Raw genomic sequence first — 13,247 nt, 5'->3', positions numbered from 1 at the left:
TTTTTTTTTAATAGCATCTTTCACTGCACAGCAGGATGAGTCACAGATTTCATTGTGATGTTAATCTTTGTGGAGTGCACGTCAGACAAAATTACCAAAGAACTGCACCAACAGAATGTGTGTGATTGAGATTCACTACATGAGCCTGAAAGCAGCTCACATCTTGTTGGGATTTCACATCTTAAACCTTTTTACACAGCAGTGCACAAATGTAGATGGAGGCTTAGAGCTATTATTGTAGATGGAAGCACTACTGCCATTCTCTCTCTCTCTCTCTAAGCTATAATGCATTAAAGCAGCTGGCATCCTCTCAGCATATCTTCACACACCAAGTAAGCAGCCAGCAGTTGTTTTTGCAGCAGCATCTTCTTTGACACCACAAACAGCTGCCACTTCTTTCAAAGGATTGTTGGGATTTTACATGAATGCTCTTTTTTTCTGCAGCATAACCGACATCTCCAGGCTAACTGGAGGATAAGGTAAAGAATATCACCCTTTTTTTTTTTAGTGAACACCTATAATTCAATATTTTTTAACAAAAGTAAACCCAAAGTACATTAAATTATATTTTTATAGAAACCTTATTTTGATCGATTTGTAGATTCGTCATTTACACTTTTTGACTTGCCATATGCTTCTTTCTTTATTAATATTAAAGTACTCATCATTATGATATACATTTACCCTTCTTTCGTTCTGACATTACACGACACTGCTAATATGGACATGAAAATCTTTTATTGTTAACATACTATCACTGTATGTTTAAGGCATTGGACTCCAAAGCATGATTCACAAAAGTGACACTGTGAATCAAGCTTCAGTAAAGAGAGTGAACTAACAGGAAGAAGTTATGAAAGGCATGATCCAGAAAGCCAAATAACCAGGCAGAGGTACAGTAGGCCCAACAGACAAGGTTCTAAAGGCCAAACACAAGTCAGTACAGAACAGAGGGAGAACTGCTGGGCATGTAAACTACACTAGTCTGGCACAGCAGCTGAGCAGCAAGCAGAATTTAGACACATGAGGCGGAGAAAGAATTGACCACAGGTGGAAACAATCAGGGAAGACAATTACAAAGGCAGGATGACACAAGGGCAGAAAGTGAAGACACAGGGAATAAGACACAAGGGGAGTTACAAAGTAAAACAGGAAATTCACAAGAAGATGAAGGGACAATCACAAACCCAACACTCACGGACTGTGAGGCGCATTCATGGTAAACCAGCGAGGGCTTAGGGCTTAGGGCTGTACCAATGTACATTTGTCATATCTGTGAGAGCACTGGTTGAGACTTTCTGGCCTTCTCTGTGTCATTTCTGCGAGTCTGCAATTATGCAGACTTTCCTGAGGTTCTTTCCCATATTTCATCGCGGAATTACTAACATAGCCGTCCTTATGACGTTGTTTCACCCACAATAAATGTAAACAAACCAAGCACAGATCGTAGAGCCCAAATCAACTCAGAAGTAGTGACATCACCTTCTACTTGCTGCTGTGATTATTTATTGCCGGTTTCGGAAAGACCACCCTAAGTGCTACATTTGCACCCTACATGATGAGGAAACAAATATATAAAATTTATATATATAAAAAAAATGTTGTGCTTCAGGGAAAATCCTTCTATTCCTTCAGCATGCTTGCTCCAGGTGTCTTTCCTCTTCCTCTTGTGTTTAGATTTTTTTTTCTTCTCAATGTCGTGTCCAATTTTGATGATGTTTTTTAAGAGTTTTGTCTTTGTCAGGGGTGCATTGTTGTAATTTATTAATTTTGGCTTCTTTGTTATTGTAATTATTGTTATCATATGTTTAGTCTCAAGTTTTTTGTATTGAAATTAAAACATATGCATTGGGTTTGCTGATGTTTACTGCTTTCCCAGGTTTAGGTCAATTAAACAAACACATTTCATACATTTAGATATTATGTATAATGCCAACTAATATAAACCGTCAACTCCAATATCAAAAGCAGACATTTTCAGATAATTCCTGGAGGTATGGCATTCTTTCTTTTCCAATTGCGTTGCGTTGTTTCCAAGCAACGTGTGATGTCACAATACTGTGTCCCGTTTTAAAAACAATTCGAGCCCTAACAGGCTAAAACACTGAAGAATTACAGCTGTGCACAGATATGACATGAGTGAAGTCCGTGAGGGTTGAGTGCTGGAAAAAAAGTCAGTGGTCACCAGCTTTAAATCTTTCTAAAAAAAATAAGCACAACACACACTGCAACACATTAAATGCTGCCAGCGCTGATCCTGTGATCAAAAAGACATTGAACAGTATCTCTCAGTAGAAGTACAAATATATAAACCCAGCCTGGTGTAACAAGACAAACATGAGGACAGTTGTATGTAATACAGGAGGGATTAGTGAAGGGGGAGCAATGAATTCACTATTGTATGCTTCATGTTCAGGACTGTTTAGCACGGATTAAAGGCTGACCTATGCCATGGAGCATAATCTGACTATCACATCAAATACTGCAGCACTGAATCCTTTGTCATTTGGGTCAGATGCTTCCCATTAAAGGAGCAGGACAGTCACCATGAGAGTCCAGATCAGTGGTTTTCAGTGAGCCAGTCAACAAAATGGGAGAAAGAGTTTGGTTGTGTTTAGGATCAGAGTTCTGCTGCCTTGTTGGAGAACAGGAGATTATCCAGTCTATCCTGCTGTAGTCTTCACTGAAGACACTTTGATGACCTCTGGTGCATAAATATTGTTGTCTGTCTGTCTGTAATTCTGAAACTTTTGAAAGTTTAACATTCTTCGACGCACCACAGCTGCTGTGGACATTTTCAGTTGACTTTAAAGCTTTTATTTTTGTGATGGCAGGAAGTGACAAACCTATAAATCATGTCCGAGTGCTTTGGTACTGACACGGACATGTTAAAGTTACAGAGGTTTTGTTGATCTTATGATACAATGTGAAATGTCTCTGAATGTATCAATACTTTATGTTAAAGTTGAGACACATTTTATAGATGAAGCTCTTACAAGGTTTCAGGACGGAGACAGACAACAAAACAAAGGCAGCAAAAAAAGGATCCATATTTTCAGGAATGTTCAAAAACACAGATTAGAAACAGGCCAGAAGGTACGCAGGAAGAGAAGTCAAAGATTTAAGGCCATTTGGCTAAAAATTAAGTAAAACAGTTGATCAGAGACATGGTTGCAGTCGAGAAGCAGGTGAGGTCATGTGATAAACTGGCAGGAAACAGGGAAGGTGGGAGACAAACACTGGACATCCAGAAAGAAACGTAGAACATGACAGTCAACGGCACAATGACATTTATATTTCTGTTACTTTATTTCACTGTAAAACATGACAAAGACACAAAAGTACAGACCACTGCAGTGTTTTAAATGAAAAAAAGCCCATCCATTTCACTGATCTAACACTCTCGGACACCAGAAGTCTGGAGGTAAATGTGCCTGAATGTGTGCCAGCAGTGATGAGTGAACAGTCAGCGGTCCATGTACCTCCACCTTTATGCCACGGCTCAGGTCACCACACAGCCCTGCATCAAAGTGCCACGGTGGGAAACAGTGAGAACATAGCTGCTCTGATTCAGGGAGGCTGTGCTGTAGACCTGCAGGACAGAGTGAGTGTGGAGCTGCTCTACAAGTCACAAGTCATTAACACACCTTCTGGAAAATGCTGGAAGTGATGAGTTTGTGATGACAATATTGTTTACGCATCTGTTTGAGGACGGCAACACGGCGCTACATGAGGTGTCCTGGCACGGATTCTCTCAGTGTGTCAAACTGCTGGTGAAGGCTGGAGCCGATGTACACATCAGGAACAAGGTTGGATTGGATTATTAATATTCATAACAAAAGATGTCATCTCTATTTCTGTTCTGTGAAGAAACTAAATAAAAGAAAATAGCAAGTTATAGAAAAAATAATAAAAGTATTCAAGATATTTATGATCATGATGGCAATATCGATACAGACCTCAAAATTCACTGGAAGTTATATAATGAAAGAAAAATATGTTAACGGAGTCAAAGAAAAATGTTCAATGATAAACTGTAGTCAGGACATCCATAAGTGATGATAGTGAATCATCTAAGTCAGCAGCTTTTATCAGTGGACTTCCTCACTGATGATGATAATGATGACAAGGGTTGTTTCCAGTTCAGCTGTGATTCACAACCCACTGACTCCATCATTAATAACATATTAAACCATAAAGACTCAATCTTTAATAACACAGATCGTGTTGTAAATAACAGGCTGCTGTTCTTGGAGCTACTTCAGAACTGAACAGGAACGTTGGACAGACCAAGTAGGTCTCTGATAGTTGGAGCTGACTGATGTGTCTTTAACGGTAATCGCAGTGTTTCGTCACTTGTAACCTGATGACCTAAATCTACAAACTGAACTGAAAAAAGTCATTTGAAGCTCATTTATAGTTTCCCACCTTTCACTCCAACTTTAACTCGATGAACTGACTGCATGTTTGATATATATTTATTCATATTTTTAGATTTTTATTTTCATTTGCTCTGTCTTGAGAATAACACCGTGGACCTTTGTGCCAAATGTAGATAACATCAGAGTACCTGGTTTTTCCCCTCGGAAAGTTATGAGCTGTCTTTATTGTGAAGTAACTGGATGATGTTCTTTCAGGCAGGAAACACAGCGCTTCACCTGGCGTGTCAGAACGCACACGCTCAGACCGCTCGCCTTTTAATGCTCGGAGGTTCAGCTCCAGACACCAAGAACAATGTGAGTCTGGTTCTCAGAGATTTATTTTAAAATGAGGACTCCATCCATGTATTCACAGTCAGACCTTTACATGAAATATGAAGCTTTGCTGTGGTTGCAGGTGGGGGACACCTGTCTGCATGTGGCTGCTCGCTACAACAACCTGACTCTGGTGAAAATCCTGTTGAGTTCGCTGTGCTCTGTAACGGAGAGAAACCAGGTTCAGTATGTTAAAGATCAACAGATATAAGGAGGGATTTTTTTTATTTCCAACTACAACACCCGTGGAAGAACATGTGGATGCTTTAACTGATGTGTGGGGATGTTTTCATGGTTTCACTGGTTAGTGACTTTATTTCAGCTGTGTGTATTTGGATGGTTGATGTATGAAGTCCCCCTGGACTGTCCATGTGTCTGTGCTGACCTGTAGGGAGGGAACACAGCTCTCCATGTGGCTGCTGCTCTAAATCATAAGAAAACCGTTGAGCTCTTACTGGAGGCTGGGACTGATGGCAACATCAGAAACAAAGTAAGTTGCACTTTACATGTTCAATTTCACAGTGGAATGACACGGAAAATATCTGATCATGAGCTCTCATATAATCTATTAACTTCATTGTCATGATTTGGCAATAACAGTCTGATATAAGTGATTGTCCTTTTTCATTCACGTAAGCTATTGTAATACTGTACTGTGAACAAGCCATCAATTATAATATATATTTCACAACACGACATGTTTTACTTCTCTCCAAATTTAATCTAAATCCAATTTTAAATTACACATTTTGGGTCTTAGAGCTGTTTTTCTTTTGTGTTTCGTCTTCCAGGTAGGAAAAACAGCCCTCGACAAGGCCAGAGATAACAATCACAGAGAGCTGTCACTTGTTCTGGCCAAAGCTCCTCAGGTGGATCTGCAGAAACACAAACTATCTTCTTTTAGTTTGTATTCTGGTATTAGATTAGATTAAAAGAAAAGGACTGTGTTTGTAATTGCATTCAAAGTTTCTCTGTTGTTATAGTTATTGTTGTTAATGAATAATAAAAAGTAGTGATGTAACCATGTGTTGTCATGTTAGGTCCGACGCTTCCTGAGAGGAAGAACAATCAGGAAACGCAGAGAAAGACTGAAAGCAGAACACAGAACTCAGTCTGTCACCAGAATAGAAACACTTCCAGACAAAGTAAGAAAATAATCAATATTTCATAACGTGCATTAAAGACAGTTGTTTGTTTGAATTTTAATAAAATTATTATGATGTGTCACGAAGTAAAATCTGTACAGTGAAACTAAAATAGTAGTGTTTGTTGTTGTCCACTACAGTTTTAATTTTATATTGTGCATGAATTTTGTGTTGTTCATCTTACCTATGTGTCATGAGCAGGACAGCAGTTCATTGGTGGAGGAAACTCCCAGCAGTGAGCAAATGGAGAGCAGAGCAGCCGTCCAGGTGAGTCGTTAGCAGTTCACCTGTCCCTTCAATAAAAGAAAGGCTCAGTGAGTCCACAGTGGAGGCTGCCAGGAGACGTTCAGAACATTCAGAATATGTTCTCGTGTTCTTCTGAGAACACTGAAGTCACACTGGGATCAGCTGATTGGCTCTCAGATAGATAGATAGATAGAGAGAGAGAGAGAGAGAGAGAGAGAGAGAGAGAGAGAGAGAGAGAGAGAGAGAGAGAGAGAGATAGATAGATAGATAGATAGATAGATAGATAGATAGATAGATAGGATTTTGTGAGTCAGTTCTCACTGTTACATCACTTTAATACACTGCTCCAAAAAATAAAGGGAACACTTAAACAAGTCAATGTAACTCCAATCAATCCCACTTCTGTGAAATCAACCTGTCCAGTTAGGATCAACACTGATTGTGGATCAGTTTCACCTGCTGTTGTACAAATGGAACAGACAACAGGTGGAAATGAGGCAATTATCAAGACAACCCTATAAAGGAACGGTTCTGCAGGTGGTGACCACAGACTGTTTCTCTGTCCTCGTCCTTTCTGGATGATTTTTGGTCCCTTTTGCATTTTGCCAGTGCTCTCACCACTAGAGTGTGTCAGCAGTTCCTGCACGATGAAGGCGTCGATGCTACGGACCGGCCCGTCCGTTCCCCAGACCTGAATCCAATCCAGCACATCCGGCACATCGCGTCTCGTTCCGTCCGCCGACGCCACGTCCACCGCAGACTGTCTGGGAGTGGACCGATGCTTTGATCCAGGTCTGGGAGGAGATCCCTCAGGAGAACATCCGTGGTCTCATCAGGAGCATGCCCAGGCGTTGTAGGGAGTGATACAGGCACGTGGAGGACACACACACTACTGAGACTCATTTGGACTTGTCTTCAGGAATCTCCACAGAAGTTGGATCAGCCTGTGATCTGATTTTTCCACTTTTATTTTGAGTATGATTCTGAATCCAGACCTCCATGGATAATGATTTTGATTTCCATTGATCATTCTTATGTTATTTTGTTCTCAACACATTCCACTATGTAATGAATAAAGATTTTAACTGGAATATTTCATTCATTGAGATCTAGGATGTGTTGTTTAAGTGTTCCCTTTAGTTTTTAGAGCAGTGTATAAATATCACGGTTGAAGTGCTGCTCCACTCATCTTCCTCATTACTTTAGTATTGTAGTCATATAATGATGCTGTATCACTGAGTTGTGTTTATATACCATAGTTCACACATTTAACATGGAGGAGGAACTACTTCTCAGAATAAAAACCGTGTTGCTGTACAGGTTCCAGAGGTCCATCGCAGACCAGAATCCTTGAGGGTATTTCAGAATCCCCGCTCCAATATTCTGAGACTTAAATATAATTTCTCAATGCTACATGACGAACAAAATAACTGTGCTGATGTTTGTAGTGATGATCAGAGAAACACAGCTGAATAACCTGTTCAAAGAGTGATGTCTTAATCACTGCATGTTAAACACAGATGAGAATATTCCATGAAGAGATGGTCGGGTATTATCAAGGAAAACTAAATGTTACAATTGTTTCCAAGAGTGTTTTACTTTTACCTCTTTGCAGCCTTCGAATGGAGATGACATCCCTAAAGTCAAGAATGACTCCCGCACGAAGAAGGAACCGCTCTGTGACCATGGTGTCGATAGATCCACTCAAAACGGAAAAACCTACCAGGTCTACACTCTTTACCGGGACAAGGAAGGAAAAGTTTGCCAGGTTCTTTTATAAATCATTAAATCCTAATGCTGAGAGGGTAAAACAGTGAAGTACCTCAAAACCAAAGTGCTTGGAGCAGAGTTTTAATAACTAGGAACTCGCTATGTTGAGCAGGTGCTGTAGAAACCTTTAGGAGGGGAGGCTGCTGGCTGTTCGTGACTTTTCTCTTTTCAGGCACCGGCCACTGGCTGCTACTGTCAGCCTCTGGTGAAGCAGCTGGAGGAGCAGCTGAAAGCCACGCAGGGGGAGATGAGGCTTCGCATTGTGAGCATGGAGGAGCAGGTGAAAAGGCGGCTGGGACTGATGGACCGCAGGAACAGACACCAGGTCTGCTTCTACTCTCCTCTACAATCATGACTTCACTTTTCTTGAACAGCTTCACAGTCGGAAGACATTGGTTCATTTGGGTTTTCCAAGTTTGATACCAACGTCTGTTTTTTCAGGAGAACCACTTGTATATACAGTATGTTGTGTGGATTGCCCTCTCATCTTTGGAAGCAAATGAAAACAGTAATACTTGTTCCATTTAAAAAAAAAAATTCTGGATGTTTTTGTGTTTCTGAGTCTCCACTTGTAATAAACATTGTCAGTTAGTTTAGAAGTTAGATAACTAAACCCAACTCAAAGGAAGACCCATTTCATCATAACTAAGTTACAGAGTTATTATGTGATGGTTTGAGCAGATTAAAGTGTTGGACATGCTGAACCAGGAGAGAGCGGCAGCAGACAGGAAACACGTGATTGACAAGATGGAACAGAGAGCTGCTCAGGGCAGAGAGGAGGCTCTGATGACACAGGTACACTGCTCACCTTCCCTTTCTCTATGTACAGGAAACATGTGGAACGATCTCATTTCATGTTTGAGCTCTGAGGAGGTTTATGTCATGATTGACAGCCCACAGTAAGACTTTAAAAAAGGTTATTTTTGATTTAGTGAAATGGAAGTCAAAAATACAGTAAATAATTTCATTAAATTTAGACTGAATTTCTGTCTGTTTTGTCACTTCATAAATACAAGACAAAGAAAAACATGCCTTTGATTCTTGTCTGAAACAGGCAGCAGTGAGACATGAACTGAAGAGGTGGTGTCTCTCCCAGGTCAAGGACATGGGTGTCCACGTCCCAGACGAAGCGCAGTATTTCAAGCTGCTGCCGTCTCCATCTGTGGAGCAGTCGGTGGCAGAAGCTGACCATGAATCTTTCCCTCTGCTGTCGGTCTTATCTGGAGAAAGCAGCACTTCACTGGCCACCTATGTCAACATCCTGCCTTCAAAGTCGACCTGCAGTCTGGGGAGCCGAGAGCCGGAGCAAACGGGGAGCAGGACGTACTTTGAAATGAAAGTGAACAGGTCACCAGGTATGATGAGAACAGCTTCTACAATGCAGATGGTTCTCTTTTAAAGGAGTGTTCAGCAGTGCGTGGTGGCTGTGATCACTGCTACAGTATCAGTGGCTTCACCCAGGATTGTGACTGAAACAAACTATGAATAAACATTCAAAGTGACCAAAAACATCCTACGGAAACTTCGAGCAGACAAATATTTTTTAATTTGCAAAAAAAATAAAACTAGTGTCATGTAATATTTCACTGAAAACTTTTTTGTCCTTTAAGATCAAATCAGTTGAGGAAATTTAAAATGTTTTCAGGAATTAAGCAACAAAATGTTGAGATTAATAACGGTATTTGTTTCATTCTTTTTTCAGCATCAATGATGATAAACTGTAACTGCTGCTTGGTTTTGGACTTCACTTGAAAAAGATTTATGACATCAGTTGGTCGGTAGTTTAAGAGCAAGCCTGTTGCATTAGCTCCTCCCCACCCTCTGCTATAAAAACACTGCTGAGTGATGGAGAACGTGTCGCTAACTATATAAATACGTGTTAATTGGATCAGGAAGGGCTTTGATGGCTGGTCAACATTGTGTTAACTCATTCAGTCATGGACACTTGTCAGACATTAAATTAAAATCAAATCTGTGAGATTACTTCTTTAAGCAATACAGTTTATTCTGGATCTTGGAATTAGAAACACTTATAAAAACATATTTCAATTATTTATAGATTTTTTTTTATCAGTTGTCATGGAGATAATTGATCTGTAGGTCACTTGATGCCAATTTAGCCATAACTACATAGCTCCGTCCACTGAAGAAAACCATGAGATCTGGTAGAAAGGTCCAGAAAAACATAGTAAGTGGACCATGAGTTTTTCACATGTAGAATTTAAATCAAAATAAACAGCTCGCATTTTAAAATAATAATTGTACAGCATGGATGAGGGAGAGTTTAGAAAGATTATATGACAGAAGGGAATGATGCATTCTTTTCTGTCTGCTGCTTGTCATTTGTACATTATAGTCATTTGATATGAAGCGAACACTAAATGAAAACAGAAATGTTATTTTATTCGCCTCTCCTGTTAGATGACTATGAGAACACAAGCCTGTTTCCTCTGCCTGCCAAACGCTCTGTGGGCCTCCTGCTGGGCTCTGCTGACCCCCTCTGGCAACCTGTGGGACTGCAGGACAACACCACAGCAGAAGTGGTGCCATCGCGTGGGGAGGGTTTCTCAAACAGCAGCAGCCAGTCCACCATCCACGACCAGGGGGCCAGACTGACCCCACGTCAGGACCACACCCATGGAAGACCACACAGGAAAGACTTCGGGGAGCTTCTGAGAGGCAGCAGGCACACCGGGATAAATGCTGACAGCACCACAACAGCGGAGTTCATCTTCGACCGGCCCACTGAGCCCACTTTCAGCCAGGAGAGGAACAATCTGCATGCCATGGAGGTGAGTGGATTAATGGGGGGGTGAGGGGGGGACCAGCCACCTCCTCAGGCAGTGATGGGCCTGGACCGGACCGAACCTGTCATTCAAGTACTCCTTCATCCTACAAAATGATTTACTTCAAGCCTCAGACCGTCATTTTGTTTTGTTACTAGATGGGTCTTGTTGCTGTGATCTACTACATGTGATGTCATTGTGTGCACATCTCTGAGGGAGATAACAGATCTGAAGTCCTTCAAATAACAAGCCACACGTCATACGTGTCAGTAAATGTTTAAATCAAACAGTCAAAGTTGTTTAATCACAGAGTCGGTTCTGAGTCGGTGCAGCCAGAAGAGCAGCTGCAGCACCTGACTGAAAACTGCAGGTCCTCCACCAGGTTGTAATGTCCTGTTCCCCGGTGACCTTCAACTAAGACACAACTTCAAACCAGCATGAATGTCATAACGTCACAGGAGCCTAATGAGTAACTCTCAAACCATTCAACAGATTAGCCGGGTCCAAAAACCCATCAAATACCAACAGACAGATCACATACAGACAATTATTTATTTCACACATCACATTCAAGTCCATCATCTCAAGCTTGAATTTGAACACGCTTCCCTCCCTCCTTAATGAAAACTTCAATGGTGTTGAGGGGAATTGTTTTGGCCCTCAGAGAGGAGACAACAGCGGAGGAGAGAAACTCATCAAGATATTAAACTCATTCACTATTAGATGAGCATGTATCCATATATGAACCTTTCTATCAGGACTTGTAGACTGAAAAATTCTTATTTCTTATCATCATAACCAAATGTACCAAACCAATGTGTGCTTCTTTACCTTCAACAGAGCCAAGTCAAATGTATTTATATACATATTACATATTTATATTGCACATTTAAAGACAACAAAGGCTGACCAAAGGGCTGCACATCATCAATCAGAATTAATCATAAGGAGAGATAAGCAATACAGATAATAAAAAAAATAAGAAAACTAGCAAACATACAATATAAATCTGTGCTCTTATTTCTCACCTACAATATTCATAAATTACAAAAGGCCCAATCTTTGTGATGTGTTGAAGGATTACCTTCATTATTATTAGCAACGTTTCAGGTGTGTTCACATTAAGAATTCAAAATCATCATGTTTCTTCAGCTGATGGACTTTTGGTTTGGTTTTGAGGATGCTCTTGTTTTCGGAGATTTCAGAGATTACTGTGGTGAACGGAATATTTCATTTTTCAGAGAGAGTGAGATGTGAATATCAGCAGCTCTCTCGTGTCTACATTCACTAGAACTCTAAATAAGGGTTCAGTCTTCATGCTGCCTCTAATTAATTAATTAATTTAAAACTGTCAACCACTTTCTGTGTCCTGTCAGGTGACTCAGCGTTTCTTTGAGACAGTGTCGACTCAGATGGAACGTTGGTGTGAGAGGAAGATCTTGGAGGTGGAGCAGCAGGCGGAGCTCAGAGCCCAGAAAGACAGGAAGGAGCTGCTACAGCGAATCAGCACGCTGGAGGCGGAGCTTCAGACGCTGAGGACCAGTGATAAGAGGCTGACTGTCCCTGACAGGGATCAATGCCCGAGAGACTGACATGGAAATTAATAAATAAATCCACAAATCCACTGTATTCATGTATGTGAACGAATACTTAATTAACTAATTAACAAGAAGTACATAGATGCTATAATTTGTATTTTATGTAGCTAATAGATAAGTCATAAACAAAAATAATGTTTACTGTTAAGTTACTGTAATAAAGTCCACGTGGGTGTAGCAAACCCTCTTTGAAGTATCTTTCTCAAAGTGCCAGAACCACATGTCCTCCCCAGTTATCTAATTTGACCCTGGATGTACCTCCCAATTCTCAACACCCACTTCGTGATGTAACGTGAACTTTTGTTAAACTGCTCTGGCCCCTCTTTATAACCCTTTTACCTCATAAAAACTCAACCCTTCTGCCACAAGTGACGATATCCACACATACAGTTTGTGATTCCTAACTATATACCCTGCTATAATGTACTCTGATGATTCTGATAACTGTGACATTGATAGAAAGTATTCTGTGTTGCACGTGAATATGCGGGCACTCTCTTTCTACTCCTCTATGTCTCTCACCCCTCTCTCTCTCACTCTTCTCCTCCTCTCTCACCTCTCTATCTGAGTAATTCGGCAGAATGACCTCATCGTTGAAATGTGATCTGTGTTGTAATAATGTATCTCAACACGTTGGTGAAGTGAAAGAAGTTACATAGTTTGAATCAAATTGTGCTAAATGTGGGCCCTCATGACACCTCCTCCTCATGACACCCCTCCTCATAACACCTCCTCCTCATGACACCCCTCCTCATAACACCTCCTCCTCATGACACCCCTCCTCATGAGACCCCCTCCTCATGACACCTCCTCCTCATGACACCCCTCCTCATAACACCTCCTCCTCATGACACCCCTCCTCATGAGACCTCCTCCTCATGACACCCCTCCTCATGACACCTCCTCCTCATAACACCTCCTCCTCATGACACCCCTCCTCATGACACC

The 13,247-nt window shown here is 40.9% G+C and overlaps 1 protein-coding gene across 1 annotated transcript; it reads left to right on the top strand.

Annotated features, from left to right (window-relative positions):
* Nucleotides 1–245: 245 nt before the first annotated feature.
* Nucleotides 246–12,698, top strand: ankrd6a (ankyrin repeat domain 6a). The gene is made up of 16 exons (XM_069143511.1): nucleotides 246–332; nucleotides 445–479; nucleotides 3,453–3,604; nucleotides 3,711–3,809; nucleotides 4,638–4,736; nucleotides 4,837–4,935; nucleotides 5,146–5,244; nucleotides 5,546–5,623; nucleotides 5,795–5,899; nucleotides 6,101–6,166; nucleotides 7,761–7,913; nucleotides 8,088–8,240; nucleotides 8,597–8,710; nucleotides 8,970–9,179; nucleotides 10,438–10,707; nucleotides 12,078–12,698. The coding sequence occupies exons 3-16, from the start codon at nucleotides 3,455–3,457 to the stop codon at nucleotides 12,291–12,293; spliced, it is 1,911 nt and encodes a 636-aa protein (XP_068999612.1). The 5' UTR covers nucleotides 246–332; nucleotides 445–479; nucleotides 3,453–3,454; the 3' UTR covers nucleotides 12,294–12,698.
* The last annotated feature ends 549 nt before the right edge of the window (nucleotides 12,699–13,247 follow it).

This window comes from Embiotoca jacksoni, unplaced genomic scaffold, assembly GCF_022577435.1.
Source record: "Embiotoca jacksoni isolate LCO1_2020_lvr unplaced genomic scaffold, fEmbJac1.0.p SCAF_110, whole genome shotgun sequence".
Taxonomy (NCBI): Eukaryota; Metazoa; Chordata; class Actinopteri; family Embiotocidae; genus Embiotoca; species Embiotoca jacksoni.
The sequence above is the reverse complement of the archived record's forward strand: the minus strand, read 5'-3'. Positions and strand labels throughout refer to the sequence as shown.